We start from the raw sequence: 15,690 nt of genomic DNA, 5'->3' as shown, positions 1-15,690 counted from the left end.
CTTGTATGAGAGTTTTTGTCATGAATGGATGTTGAATTTGGTCAACTGCTTTTTCTGTAGCTCTTGTGATGATCATGTGATTTTTATCCTTTCTTTTTTTTTTTTAATGTGGTGTATCACATTGATTGATTTGTGAATATTGAATCATCTTTGCATCCCTGGAATAAATCTCACTGGATCGTGGTGTACCATCCGTTTCTATAAATTGTTGAGTTTGGTTTGCTAATACTCTGTTCAGGATTTTTGCATCTATATTCATCAGAGATATTGGCCTGTAACTTTCTTTTTTTGTAGTGTCTTTGTCTGCTTTTGGTGGCCTCATAGGATGAACTTGGGCGTGTTCTCTTCAGTTTTTTGGAATAGTTTGAGAAGAATAGGTATTAGCTTTTCTTTATACATTTCATAGAGTTCTCATGTTAAACTGTCCAGTCCTGGACTTTTGTTTGCTGGGAGTCTTTTTATTATGAATTCAGTTTCACTGCTAGTGATCTCTTTATTCAGATTGTCTATATCTTCCTGATTGGGTCTTGGAAGATTGTATGTTTCTAAAAATGTTTTCATTCCTTCTAGGATGTCTAATTTGTTGGCATATAAATATTTGTAGTATTCACTTATGATTTTTTGGTATCTCTGTGATATCAGTTGTAATTTCTCCTCTTTCATTTCTTGTTTTATTTATTTATTTATTTATTTATTTATTGGCGGTACGCAGGCCTCTCACTGCTGCAGCCTCTCCTGCCGCAGAGCACAGGCTCTGGACACGCAGGCTCAGCGGCCATGGCCCATGGGCCCAGCCGCTCCACAGCATGTGGGATCTTCCCAGACTGGGGCACGAACCCGTGTCCCCTGCATCAGCAGGCAGACTCTCAACCACTGCACCACCAGGGAAGCCCTTTTTTTGCATTTTTTTTTAAACATCTTTATTGGAGTATAATTGCTTAACAATGGTGTGTTAGTTTCTGCTTTATAGCGAAGTTAATTAGTTATACATATATATATGTCCCCATATCTCTTCCCTCTTGCATCTCCCTCCCTCCCACCCTCCCTATCTCACCCCTCTACGTGGTCACAAAGCACCGAGCTGATCTCCCTGTGCTATGCGACTGCTTCCCACTAGCTATTTTACGTTTGGTATTGTATATATGTCCATGCCACTCTCTCACTTTGTCCCAGCTTACCCTTCCCCCTCCCTGTATCCTCAAGTCCATTCTCTAGTAGGTCTGCATCTTTATTCCCGTCTTGCCCCTAGGTTCTTCATGACCATTTTTTTTTTTTTAGATTCCATATATATGTGTGTTAGCATATGGTATTTGTTTTTCTCTTTCTGACTTACTTCACGCTGAATGACAGTCTCTAGGTGCATCCACCTCATTACAGATAACTCAGTTTTGTTCCTTTTTATGGCTGAGTAATATTCCACTGTATATATGTGCCACATCTTCTTTATCCATTCATCCGATGATGGACACTTAGGTTGCTTCCATGGCCTGGCTATTGTAAATAGAGCTGCAATGAACATTTTGGTACATGACTCTTTTTGAATTATGGTTTTCTCAGGGTATATGCCCAGTAGTGGGATTGCTGGGTCATATGGTAGTTCTATTTGTAGTTTTTTAAGCAACTTTCGTACTGTTCTCCACAGTGGCTGTATTAATTTACATTCCCACCAACAGTGCAAGAGCGATCCCTTTTCTCCACACCCTCTCTAGCATTTATTGTTTGTAGATTTTTTGATGATGGCCTTTCTGACCGGTGTGAGATACCTCATTGTAGTTTTGATTTGCATTTCTCTAATGATTATTTATGTTGAACATTCTTTCATGTGTTTGTTGGCAATCTGTATATCTTTTTTGGAGGAATGTCTATTTAGGTCTTCTGCCCATTTTCAGACTGGGTTGTTTGTTTTTTGATTCTCTTGTTTCTTGAGGTAGGCCTGAATTGCTATAAACTTCCCTATTAGAACTGCTTTTGCTGTGTCCTGTAGATTTCAGAAAGTTCTGTTTTTATTTTCATTTGTCTCAAGGTATTTTCTGATTTCCTCTTTAATTTCTTCATTCATCCATTGGTGTTTTAGTAGCATGTTGTTTAGTCTCCATATGTTTATGTTTTTCCCATTTTTCTACCTGTAATTGATTTCTAGTTTCATACTGCTGTGGTCGGAAAAAATGCTTAATATAATTTCTTTCCCCTTAAATTTGTTGAGACTAGTTTTGTGGCCTAGCATGTGTTGTCTCCTGGAGAATGTTCCATGTTCACTTGAAAGAATGTGTATTCTGCCATTTTGGGATGTAATGTCCTGTAGATACCTGTTAAGTCCAACTGGTCTGATGTGTTATTTAAGACTACTCTTTCCTTATTGATTTTTCTGTCTGGATGGTCCATGTGATTTTTCTGTCCAGTGATGTAAGTGGGTTAAAGTTTCCTCCTATTATTGTATTATTGTCAATTTCTCCCTTTATGTCTGTTAATATTTGTTTTCTATATTTAGATGCATATATGTTAACAAATGTTATATTCTCGTCTTGTATCGATCCTTTTATCATTATATAATGCCCTTTTTTGTCTTTTGTTATAGCCTTTGTTTTAAAGTCTACTTTATCTGATATGCATATTGCTACCCCTTCTTGTTGTTTCCATTGCATGAAATATATTTTTCCATCCCCTCACTTTCAGTCTGTGTGTGTCTTTAGCTCTGAAGTGAGTCTCTTGTAATTGTTTATTTTGCTAAATATATGCAGACAATCACAGAATTTTTTTCAGTATGTTGCATTCTTTATAATTTCTCGCTTTGCTCTCTAATGGGTTATAATTATTATGACTTGAGGGAAATTTTCTAGTAATTTCCCAGACTTTCTTGTTGAATTTCCTACTGAGGTGTAGGATGATTAACCAGTGAAGGTTTCTCTTGCTGTCTTTGTTATTCTACATATAATATATATATATATATGTATATGTATATATATATATTTTTTCCATATATGTGGTCAAAACTATGGTTTCTTGCATTATCCCTAAAACTACCTTGCAGTTGAATCCAGGTGCTTCAGTATGGTGCGTTTTATAGAACTAGGTTTAGATTAATATTGCCTGTTTTGGGTTTACTCCAGGTTTCTCCTCTTAGGTTGATTTCGTTCTGCATTTACTGTCTTCCGGTTATTTATAATACTGGACTAACTGCTTGGAACAGACCAGCCCTGAAAATAGAAACTGAATCTATGGGGATATACAATTCAGCTTTCAATTTTTTTAACCCACATATAGCTAATTATTTTTCCTCTGTATTTCTATATTTTTCTGTTTCTATTAGCAGAAATGACCTCTTCATTTGAGCATTTCCGAGCAGTTCATAATCAACTTAGTTAATTGCTAAGAGACTCAAATTCTCAGTGGTAGGTCATTGTTATTTAAAACACATGCACTGAATACATAATCATTTTATGTCTTTTTTGACAAAAAAGTTAATTTGGGAATCTGTGGCTAAATAGTATATATTAATGGATGTGGAGCAGCCATAGTGAAACAGTAATAATGTTCATCTTTAGAGATAGAAATTGTTTTGAGTGAGGAGGATAAAGTCATTTTCAGTTTAGCAACTACAGTAAAGATAAGGTTTATTTTTATAATTTTACATAAAATTATTTGGTCATTTTTCCATTTCTGGAATGTCATTTATTATTTTTATTTTCTTTATGGAATTTATATTTTGTCCTTACGTGTTTGATTCCTTTTAAATAAATAATGGATTCACAGAAGAGATTTCAAGTGATGAAGAGGAGACGAATGTTACTGCTCAAGCAATGCAGTCAAATAATGGAAGAGGTGAAGATGAGGAGGAAGATGATGATGACTGGGATGAAGAAGTATTGGAAGAAACTGCCCTTGAGGGATTCAGCACTCCACTGGACCTTGACAATAGTGTGGATGAATATCAATTTTTTACACAAGCCCTGCTGAGTATGTTGTTACTCCCTGAATCTTCAGATATGTTTTTCATTTCCATCTATTAGAAGTTGTTTTGGGATCTTCCCCCAAATTGGTTTAGATTCCCTTTAAATTTTTAATTTATTTTTAATTATAGAAATCCCCAAACATACACAAAATGAGAGCAAATAGCATAATGAAACATCCATCACCCAATCCCAGCAACCTTAATTGTTGTAAAGTGGCAGGGTGAGGCTGCAGGTATCCTCACAAAAGTAATTACAGGCAAGAGTAGCTGCATATATTGTGCATCCTCTAGATATGAATGGATAAGGATTTTTGCAGAATGAAGTATCTCACATATGTTGCTTAAAAATTGTGGCCATATTGGGGCTTCCCTGGTGGCGCAGTGGTTGGGAGTCCGCCTGCCAATGCAGGGGACACGGATTCGTGTCCCGGTCTGGGAGGATCCCACATGCCGCGGAGTGGCTGGGCCCGTGGGCCATGGCCGCTGGGCCTGCACGTCCGGAGCCTGTGCTTCGCAACGGGAGAGGCCACAACAGTGAGAAGCCCGCGTACTGCAAAAAAAAAAAAAAAAAATTAAAAATTGTGGGCATAAACTTATTAGCAATTCAGAATCCCCATGTGAATGAACAGAGTCCAATAGAGAGTAAAGTTTTACTACATAAGCAATTTACCAATTTGTACAGCAAAGGACACTAGAAACTCAAAGATTGGGAGAAAATATTTGTCATGTACATGTCATAGGCTTAAGACCCACAGATTACAAAGGCCTTCTATAAATGAATAAGACCAATAACTCAGTAGAAGAATGAAAGATATAAATGGAAAACTTATAGAATTAAAAATAAATAATAAGCCAATGAAAGCATTTAGAAAATTATTATAAACAAATTATAATGAAAAAATCCCACTAAATAGGTTGTTTTATAGTTACATCATATTTCTCTGGTAATACCATAATTTAGCTTATTTCCACTGATGGACATATAAGATATTTCCAGGGTTTTTCTTTTTTACAAGCAATATTAAATTGAACATCCTTGTGTATAAAATATTGTTACTAACAAGGCAATGGTAGTGTAATATATTGGCATTATTTTGTATGCCAATGTATTGGTTGTTACAAATACCATTAATGAACCACTTCTATGATTTATTGAAATTCAGCCGGAACAAGAGGTAGAGAGTACAGGGAATGATATTCCAAAGCATGAGGACGATAAGAGTGTAAATGTGGAGACTGGAATGTGGAGGGTACGCTCTAAGGCAGTTACTTCCAGACCTGGGTGTGCATCATAGGCAACAAAGAAGCTCTTAGGTCTTGAGTGGGATCTCAGCATATGTATTTTGAAAATGCTCCTCAAGAGATAGGCAGCCAGCTTTGGCTCAGTCAGCATATAGGGACCACTGCTTAAAGTCTCTGTGAAGTAGTAAAATTGTACCAGCCTTGAAATCTGGTGGTTTTTTTTTTTTCCTTTTTCTTTTTGGCCGTGCAGCATGCAGGATCTTACTTCCCTGACCAGGAATCGAACGTGTGCCCCCTGCAATGGAAGCAGGGGTCTTAACCATTGGACCGCCAGGGAAGTCCCCCAGTCTTGAATTCTGGACTGAGATTGTCTTTATCCCATTTCCCATTAGAGTGTTTTTGAATGTTTTTCTGTAAAGAGGTGACCTTGGGGATATGATAATTTCCTTCAGGGGTATATTATCTGATGATGATGTCCAAAAAGAACTGAAGGGGGCTAGACTCGGGAACCAAGCGTTAGGAAATTACTTTATTGATTTAGGAGTAATAGGGCCCTGGAGTGGGAGGATGGCATTTGATGGGACAAAGCGTATCAGTGAAAGACATCAAGAAAGCAGCACAGAATTGGATGTGGAGAGAGCATGATTAAAGATGTTAGGCATTTACAGTGGTTGACTAGGAGACTGATAGAACTAGTGATGGAAATGGGAGATAAGGAGGGTTTGGGAGGTAAAATGTTAAATTTGGTTACAGTTGTACTGAGTTTGAGGTGAGCTATCCAAAGTAAAAGACCAGGAGGCTTAGGAACAGTTTTGCCTAAAGGTACAAATTTGAGTTTTTGGCATAGAAGTGATGCTGAAGGAGCAGGTAGCATGAGAATTCCTGAGGAAAATGCTAACAAGTGAGTAAGGTGTTTCCCAAGATCTGGATTTTAGGCAGCATTCATAGTTCGTAAAAACCCAGGAAGAAGAGGAGATGGGGAGGGAGCAGAGAACTAGGCAAAACAGATTTGTGATGTCCCAACCTTCCTTTATAGCCCCACGTAGGTCGACTACTAAAGTGAGTACTCAGTAGTCCTTTGTTGGAATAAGTTTTATCACCTATTGTCTGTGATCATTTCATTGTAATCTGATTGTGTTATTAGTTATTCTCTGAAATAATAATTGTCATTGGACTCCTTTATTTTTCCTTCTCCCTCAACACACCCCCAAAATACAACAGCTGTGCAGAATCGGGATGCTGCCTGGTACCAACTGCTGATGGCACCGCTCAGTGAGGATCAGAGGAGGGCGCTACAGGAGGTGTACACACTGGCCGAGCACCGAAGGACGGTAGCAGGTCAGCCAGCATGATTTCTAGATCGGAGTGCATGTGTCAGAGTGCCCGTATTCAGCTTTTATTTTACGAGCCTGGTGGCACCTAAATACTGTTCTAAAAATTGTTAGAGGCCAACCTTTCAAGATAATAAGGAATTACCATTATTGTATGATCTTTTTAATCATCCATGATATATTAGCTCTGTGAAACACCATGTGTTAATGTGTCTTTAGTGGTGTTCTTATTCACACCCTTATCCTATTTTGGAGCCAAAGGTAAGATGTAAAGGTTGGGATGAATCTTGCTGAGGGAGAGTTAATCAGCTGGGTCACCCATCTAAACATCTAAACAACAGATGGGTCAAAAGCATTTTATGAATTCTTGCAGGGCGCTTGTATTCCTAGAAATTGAAATACCCTCCATTTCTATTTGTTGGGCTTTATGTGTTGGTGATTCTTGTTGATTTTCAGTTTTTGAGCTGGAGAAATTGTTTTACACAGACGTTGTTATGGTCACTCCTAGAAAATTAGTGGAAGATTTTGTAATTACAAAAGTATTTTAGTGGGGAACATCATGGAATAGGAATCTAGAGTTTAGAACCCAGCTTCTTCTGCTTGGATTTAGGCTTTAAGTCCTGTACAGATTCTGTATCGGCCCTCCTGATGTGAGAAGGCAGTGTGCCCTTTCAGCAATAGACACTAGCTTTGAGCCTTGTTTTTATTTTGCTCAGTTTTAGCAAATAGTCTTTCCAAGATAGAAAATATAACTACCGTCTTCCTTCGGTATCTGTGTGGGGGGGATTGTTTCCCTGACCTGCCTTGGATACCAAAATCTGAGGATGCTTGTGTCCCCTGTTAAGATGGTGTGGTGCAGTGGGCCCTCTGTATCCGTGTGTTCCATATCTGCTGGTTCCGCATCCCCAGACACCAAGACGATGGTACTTACTGACACGGGTTTATTAAAGGCTAATGTTCAATTGGGCAGAATAATTAATACCACGATTCACATTCCTTCACAGTACTAACTCTAAAGAATCTGGCCCCTTTGAGGTTATTTCCAACTTTGTCACCTTAAATACTCCTCTCTTTTCTCCCCTTTCTCTTGGCAAATGCTAGAGGCAAAGAAGAAGATTGAACAACAGGGAGGCTTCACCTTTGAAAACAAAGGAGTCCTCTCTGCATTTAACTTTGGGACTATGCCCACCAACAACTGAAAGAAGGAAGATCAACCGACCAAATGTCATCGCTACATGGTACGTCAGCCGGAAGGAGAGGGTCAAGGGGAGCCGGGGCTACTCTTTGTGCCACCTGCTGTGCCAGTTACTGCCTGGCGTCCGGCATCACCTTTCTCCACCCCTGCATCCCCTTTGACCTTTCTCACCCTGAAATATATATTTTAAGCAGCTACTGTAATGTATGAAATTAAAGAACAACAAAATCATTGGACTGCAAAGGACAACGCATATGCTCCAAAGGATGAATGACCAAGGTGGTTTTAGAGGATTGGATGGAATTGCACGTCTCAGGTTTTGCCATGCAGAATCAATGGATTTATGCTAATAACAGTGCCTTCTGTTGTACATGAATTATCTGAAAAAATTTTTTTGGAGTGCATTGCAATTTTTTTTAAGGCATAAAACATATTTCTAGATAAATGTAAACCTTGGCTATATGTTGACTTATTCTGCATTTCACTAAGTGAATTTACTGTTAGGACGTTAGCTACAAGTCACTCTGGTTTCAAAATCATCACTGCTCCCCTTGCTCTCCACTGCTGCTGGGGGTTTTCTTCAGGGGTTGTACAATATGCACTGGCTCTGGTTTTTCATAAGGTGTTTTTTCCTAAAGATGTGGCTTTCCTAAGAAGTGTCTTATTCTCTCTTCCATCATATTTTTCAGCCCTGAAAGGGGTGGTATTTCTTTTGAGTCAGCCTATATGAATATCGATTTCATTCATAACCTAATAAGTTCAGGACTCAAAAATTTCTTGGCAGCGAGTGGCAGGGACTCTTCATCACTGGAATTAACAATCAGTCCAAGTATATTCTGAATCATTCACTTAATTATGCAATTAATTGACAGTTATACTAAAGCACATTGGACTTCTATGAGAAAGGTGCTACATAAGCACACTGTCTTTCTGGATGGGGGCTTGCATTTTCAGTAACTTATCATTCCAGCTGTGTTGGACCCGGGTCCAAAACATTTTGTAACAATATTTTTTATCTAGGAAAAAGACCCAAGTAAATCTTACTTCTTGCTTTCTCACACATCTGAATTTTCTCCTATCTAATCTGTCCTAGTTTTTATTATAGCTCAGTTTGGCTTCTTATATTTTTCAAGGGTTGGGGATATCAGTCAGCTGCACTCTGACATGGTAATGATGCAAGATAGCCCATGATAAATATCGCAGATGGAGGTTACAGCTGTTTTTCTGAACTGATTCAACACCAGAACATGGGTCACAGTGTTTTCACTCAGTAAAGCAAAAGTGAATTTTCAGAATTTAATATATTTCTGGATATGATATAGTTGTCCGTTTTTGTGAAATGTTTGCGGCTTATATTTTCCATCAGTCACTGGAGGAATTTTCTCCAGGTGCTTTCTATATTACCATCCCTTGTTAATATGAACTCTTTTTAGAATTTTAGGTTATTTAAGTAGTTTTTTACAGAAGTAGCCCAAGAAGCCATGAGTTTCAGAGTTAAATGATCCCCTGCTTTCTTCTGCCCCCTCTTCCCAAGGCATTGATGCTGAATGTGCCAGCTGGCGGTTAGAAGAGAAAGATGGCATGGGGGAGACTGTAGACATCGTAAGCTTTGAAGCTCTTCTTTTTCTCCTCATGTCCCAAATGGTTTAATTTTAACATAAGTAACATGCCTTCACACTGGACTGTAAAAGGCATGTGATTTTATTTTTGTGATGTATTGTCTTCTGCAGTATTAAAGGGAAAGAAGTGTTAATGTGTATCATCCTATCTTGTTTTTGAAGCCAGGGTAGTTGTACAGTTTTGTTACCAGCAGTGCTAACCTGAATGTGATATGATTACCTTGGAAAGGCAGGAACTCATATGAATGTACTGTAAAATAAATGCGGACTGATTCCCAGGATCTTGAACTCCTCTGTGTGAAATGTTTTCTGAAATGTGGAGGTGCTAAAGCAGGTGATAAAAACCCATCAGTGTGTGTTTTCCTGACTCCTGGGGACCTGGAGCAAGGTGACCATAGGTCTGGGAGGGTAGCAAGGGCTCATCAGGAACAGCTAAAGACTGGGGAGTGGTTGGGGGCTAGAGCCCCCAACCAAGGTGTCCAAATAAGAGCTGCAGAAGCTCTGAAAAAGCAAGGTCATTCAACCACATCAGGACCTTGAAGGAAAGGAAAAAATGCCTGAGGTGGAGCCATTTTCTGATGGGCTGCCATCAAATTAGGAGTGGAATGGTAAGCGCTGGCCTTTTGATTCTCAAATGTTTACCCAGCATGACAATAAGCTCCTCCTTCCCACCTCTAATTTATGTTAAGACCACACTGAACCAGTAAATTGTTAATCAGTGAAAATTCTAAAGAAAGAAAACAATGAAATTATGTCATTTATTTAATAGAGTGAATTACAGTCCAGTTTTCTATTCAGCAGGGGAGACTGAAAATTGTAATAAATTTATGGAGGAAATCAAGGAAAACTTGGCCATGTGATCAGAGACCACCAGCATTTGTATGTATGTATGCATGTGTGTATGCATGTGTTTTATCTATAAAAAAAAAATCATTTCAGATAAGCCTTAAATGGTAAGCCTTCCTGTCCCCGTTTCACTCTCTCCATCGAGATCAGTGTACAAGTGGGTTGGAAACTTCTCAGACAGCCCACTTGTGAGTAAGGCCACAAAATCAATGAAAAAAAGGTTGGACTATGTTTTTAGGAAGAAGCATAAACGGCGCAACTGTGGCTGATCCTGTAGAGGTGTGTATGCAACAGAACTTTGAGTGGCTGGGCAGCAGGAGAGTCTGGGGCAGACAGCAGTGCTGGCAGAGGGAGGAGAGGTGTACAAGGCTCTGACATCAAGTGGGGAGGTGAGCGAATGCACATGCTCCCTGCAGGGTACCTGAGAGGAAGTTCACCTTGGAGATCACCTAATTTGAAAAAAAGATTTCACAAGTACACGGGGGCCTCTCAAGAGCTAGGAGTTGGCGGCTTCGCAGAGTGTTCGGAATATGCCTGGAGCTGAGAGCAGCTCAGGCAGGAGTGACCTTATGGAGACTTTTTTTCCAAAAGGCTTCCTTGGGCATGAAGGGAAACCCTGGGGAGGATGAGAACTACCCAGCAAGGCCTCCTGGGCACCTGTGTCCCCCACAGAGCTCTTAGTTAAGAGTGACACACCATTCTCACTGCCTAGTGAGTGAGGATGGTCCCCTCACTTCTCCCCCTTTGCAGTCATTCTCTCCTGCTGCAGCTTGACCCTCACCCCTTAACTCCGCTCTTATGCCCACCTCCCTGCCCTTACCTAGTCACAAGATAGAATGATTTTTCAAAATGCAAATCTTGGTTGTATCACTAACCTGAGAGATTAAGACCTCTCAGCGGCTCTTAGGATGCAGATAAAATCATTAACGTGGCCCCAAAGCCCCTGAGTGATTGGCTCTACCTCAACTCTCTCATCCTTTTCTCACTGCCTTCTTCCTCCAATTCACTGGGTTCTTCTCTCTCCAGGCTCACTGATGCTCTTTTCTCCTCTTCCCTTCTGTCCTTTACCTGATAAATTCCTCTTCATCTTCACTTTGGAACATAAATATTACTTCCTTATGGAAGCCTTTCTGGTCCAAGGGCCCCTAAGTCAACTTTGAATCATGTATCCCACTTATAATCAAATAATGTGCAATATAAGCTGTTAGAGCCAAATCTGTGTCTTCCTCACTCCTGAAACCCCAGAACCTAGCAGAGTGTTTTGCTTACAGTGGGTTTATCATTGGTACCAGGGCCCCCCAAAGAAGACTCTGGTAATAACTACATTGGAGAATTCAGGAGGACTCAATATATCCCACCTAAAATCTAATTATTTACTTTCCTGGCTACAGTCAAACAAATATTTTTTTTTTAATTGTTTTTTGCTGTACATGGGCCTCTCACTGTTGTGGCCTCTCCCGTTGCGGAGCACAGGCTCTGGACGCACAGGCTCAGCGGCCATGGCTCACGGGCCCAGCTGCTCCGCGGCATGTGGGATCTTCCCGGACCGGGGCATGAACCCGTGTCCCCTGCATTGGCAGGCGGACTCTCAACCACTGCGCCACCAGGGAAGCTCCGAACAAATATTTAAAGGAGGCCAATAATTTGATCTCCCCTTTAAGTATTTAAGTACTTTATTTAAATACTTTAAGTATTTGCTCTATTTATTTGGTGGAGTTGGGGAGAAACTGATTTTTTATTAATAAAAATCATATACTTCTATTTTCAAAATAAGAAACTTTATGCATTTATTACAGTTTTCCAAGCCAGATAACCTAATATTGGTCATTCCCAATAACCAAAACTACAAATTCAATTTCCTAATTTTTAGCTCCCCGCAGCTGCTGACGTCGGACAACCCTCAGCTAGGTGGTGCCAGGATTGGGGGCATTTTCACATAAATTAGAATGTTCGACATTGGTAGATGCCAGCAAGAAGTATTTATTTTTTCATGAGGGTGTTGTGTACTTTGGTGGGAACAAGACTAGTGTTCATTTCCTAGTTAAAGGAGGAGTTGTATTTGGAAAGGTTCATTGCCTGGAACCATGTTTCCTGTGTGTCCCAGTGAGGTTTCAGCCCTCCTTACAGCGGGTGCTCCAGGCCACTCCCTCTGGCCAGCCCCTTCATGGGGTTGTGGTTGGGCACTATCGCCAGAGATTCTCTGAAGGTAGAGACAAGTTAAATAAGCAGATTGTTTACTTTCCCATTGTGCCTGCTTCTGACAGGCCTTCAACCTCTCTTTTCAACCAAGATTTGAAGAATATGGTACAGCCTAAACTTTGGATCTAGAGTTGTGTGGCTCCAGTTGGATTCTTCTTTGCTTGTGGTAGCCAGCCTGCATGATGACCCCCAATGAACTTTGATATCCTTTGGGTTGTTCTTTCTCACACTGTCCCATGGTTGGACTGTGAGAACAATGGCATGTAGGAGTTACGGTATGTCACTTCCAAGATTAAGTTATGAAAATCTGTGACTTATATCTTGGGTGTGTTTTATCTCTCTCTCCTCCTTTCTCCATGTGCTCTGGTGGGAACCATGTCATGAGCAGCCCAACGGTGAGGACCACATGGTGAGGAACTGAAGCCTCCTGCCAGGAGACACATGTGTTAATTAGGAAGCAGATGCTTCAAATTTGTCAAGTTTTCCGAGGCCACAGGCCTAGCTGGCAGCTTGACTATAACCTCGTGAGGGACCCTAAATCATAATCATCCAAGTAAGCTCCTCCTGGATTCCTGACTCTCAGAAACCGTGAGACAATAAACAGTTGTTGTTTTTAGCTGCTAAGTCTGGTGACAGTTTGTTATGGTGCTGTAGGTAACTAACACACTTTACAAAAACTCTCCTATACTTTGTACTATGAATAAATAATATCCCCTGGATTGGCAGGAAATAGAATGCTGACATCTGATATGAGGCAGAACTAGGTAATCTCCAAGATTTCTCCCCACCCCAAGATTCTACAATAGGTTGAAACTGAAGACTGCCTATGATACCCAAATTTCCCTAAAATAGTCTAGATTTTCTACTTTCAAACTAAGCTATATTTAAAAACAGATATGACAAAATCTGTAGCTCAGATTCAGTTTACATCGTGTTTATAGATGTTAGGCATTTGTTCTCAAGTATTACCATTTATCTTAATTTTTAGTCAACTTTATTTTTTAACATGCAAAACTTTCTATAAATGAAAAGCCATGGTGTAATTTATAGGCTATATTTTAATTGTCATAAAGCACCATTTGAAACCATGGCTGAATTGATTTTTGACATATTCAGGCATTATCTTGAGTGACACTGACTCAGTGGGTCAGCTCTACCGAACTCATGAAATGAGCCTGCTAGAAGAACTGCTGCAGGATGACTTGGATTTTAAAATTTTTAATATTTTAGGGAACAAAAGTATTAGAAGTGTTTCTTCCTTTGGAAGCTGAAAGCTTGATAGCAGTTCAAGAACAACTTGGAAATACCAATCGTTTGGTTATCTTTATTTTTGTTTCCAAAATTGCAGATGAACTTTGTGGCCTGGGACTCTCAGAAAACTGCCAATTTCTGTTTTGATTTTTTTGAAAATCAAAGTAAAAGGAGGAACAGTAAATGACTATATTTTTGGTTTTAGAAATTATGCCAAAGTGTCATAGTAATATCTCATCAAAGAACAGTTTCACATTCCCCATTTGTTAATGGACTTAGCCATTAACACAATAATTTCTGTTTTACAGAATATTTATTGTTGTAAGTATTATTATTATTGTTAGATATTACTAATTAATTGATAGCCAAAGTTGCTCAGGCAGGAGAAGGGTAATTTTTTACACAACGTAAGTTTAGAAAATCTGAGTCTCTGCATTTAGCTCCTGATTTTCACACTGGCCTGTTAGGAGTTTCTTTATCTGTAGAACAAGGTAGAGGGAGGCCTGGCTGCCTTGGGAAATTTTGTCCTCATAACATGAGTCTGATATTTTATAAAAGGAGAATTGTCTCTCTTCTTAGTTAAAAAAATTTTTTTTTTACCTTGTAATTCAGAATTAGAAACAGAAAGGAAAAAGAGGGAACTATGTAGAAATTATTTTATACTTCATTTTAAAAACCAAGTTATGTTGTTTTCTATTTGCAAAAATGCTATATTCTTCAAAGGTAATATGGTTCTTGAAAAATAGTACAGCTGTGCCTCATATCATGCTATAAAAATTTTAGGAAACTACAATCATAGAGGAGCTAAAAGACAAGACACTTAGTAAATGCCTCTTTAAGGAGCAAAAACAAGTTGAAATTTTGAAAGTAGTTAACTGAGAAACTGCTGACTGGTTCTGGGGGTGGAGGTGGCCATAACTGTGATTTTTGATTAGGTTTTTATGTTCTTAAACCTCTATTGTCTCTTGTTGTGAATATAATTTTTCCCCCCTTCTGCTAGGCTATGAAGAGAAAAAGGAATTTTGAAGGGCAAGTGGTCCTTGCCCCTGACAGAGGGGGGGAAGCTAAAAGTTGCGAGAACTCCAGGAAATTCATATGGTTGCAGGATGGCAGCTGGGAGGTCAGGATGGGGGAGCTTGGCTGTTTCCTCTGCTCCTAGTTCTAAGATGCACTTAGGGAAAACTCTGTATAGATCTTTTCCTTCCCTAGCCCCTCTGTGTATTTGTTTGTTTCTCTTGATAATTAGTCATATGGTTCTTATCTTTGCATGCTGAGTAATTCTTATTTAATACTGGAAATTGTGTAAAAAAAAAAAAAATAGAGGCCCGGGAATTCCCTGGCGGTCCAGTGGTTAGGACTCCATGCTTCCACTGCAAGGGGCACAGTTTGATCCCTGGTCAGGGAACTAAGATCCTGCAAGGCCAAAAAAAAAAAAAAGAAAAAGAAAAAAGAGCCTCCATATGATGATGACTTTCAATGGAGAAAGTTCAAAATTTTCTTTAAGATAACAGAGTGGAAGAAGGGGGAACTCATTGTAATACAATCAGAGACTGGTCTGGGTTGAGGTTAGATTGCAGTTTGGGTAAGATTCAGTCTACTGCGTGTTTGCCCTGTACCTAGGGCTTGGCCCTTCAGAGTTTCAGTTAAGAGATCAGTAGGTCTGGGTCTCCTTAGTGCCAAGAACTATGGGAATTTCTGCCCTGCTTTTCAGTGGTTTTCAGCTTAGCTCTCTCATCTCCCACCATGCACATCTTTAGAATTAGCTGAGTGCCTTGATGGGGGAGACCAGATCTTAGGTCTCCAACTTTGGCATTCCAATCCTGAATGCCCACCCAAAGCTGTTTCTGTCTCCCCAGCAGAGACCTTCTGTCTGGACCTAGCCTAGATCCTCAGTCTTCAGCCCATGCTCAGAACTGGCAAATACCTCTTGGAATAGTCAACTGCCAATTCTCAGCAACTTTACAAATGTTCTGTCTCTCAACCTCTGGAATTTTAGTCCCTCCAGTAGTTTGCTTTTGCAGCTCTCTGATACCTTCCTAAACATGATTTAAAAAGTTT

General features: G+C 39.6%; 1 protein-coding gene across 3 annotated transcripts in view; it reads left to right on the top strand.

The window, feature by feature from the left end:
- Nucleotides 1-9,617, top strand: part of IPO8 (importin 8) — a 70,892-nt gene extending 61,275 nt beyond the window's left edge. For all 3 annotated transcript variants that reach the window (XM_004270881.3, XM_033430158.2, XM_033430159.2), the window contains 3 exons: nucleotides 3,751-3,954; nucleotides 6,413-6,529; nucleotides 7,624-9,617. In XM_004270881.3, coding sequence (XP_004270929.1) covers nucleotides 3,751-3,954; nucleotides 6,413-6,529; nucleotides 7,624-7,721 — 419 coding nt within the window. In that variant the 3' untranslated portion in view covers nucleotides 7,722-9,617. The remainder of the gene's footprint in view (nucleotides 1-3,750; nucleotides 3,955-6,412; nucleotides 6,530-7,623) is intronic.
- Nucleotides 9,618-15,690: the final 6,073 nt, after the last annotated feature.

The sequence above is a fragment of the Orcinus orca genome, chromosome 11 (assembly GCF_937001465.1).
Source record: "Orcinus orca chromosome 11, mOrcOrc1.1, whole genome shotgun sequence".
NCBI classification, from domain to species: domain Eukaryota; kingdom Metazoa; phylum Chordata; class Mammalia; order Artiodactyla; family Delphinidae; genus Orcinus; species Orcinus orca.
Note: the sequence above shows the minus strand (reverse complement) of the source record. Positions and strands in the feature narration are given on the sequence as shown.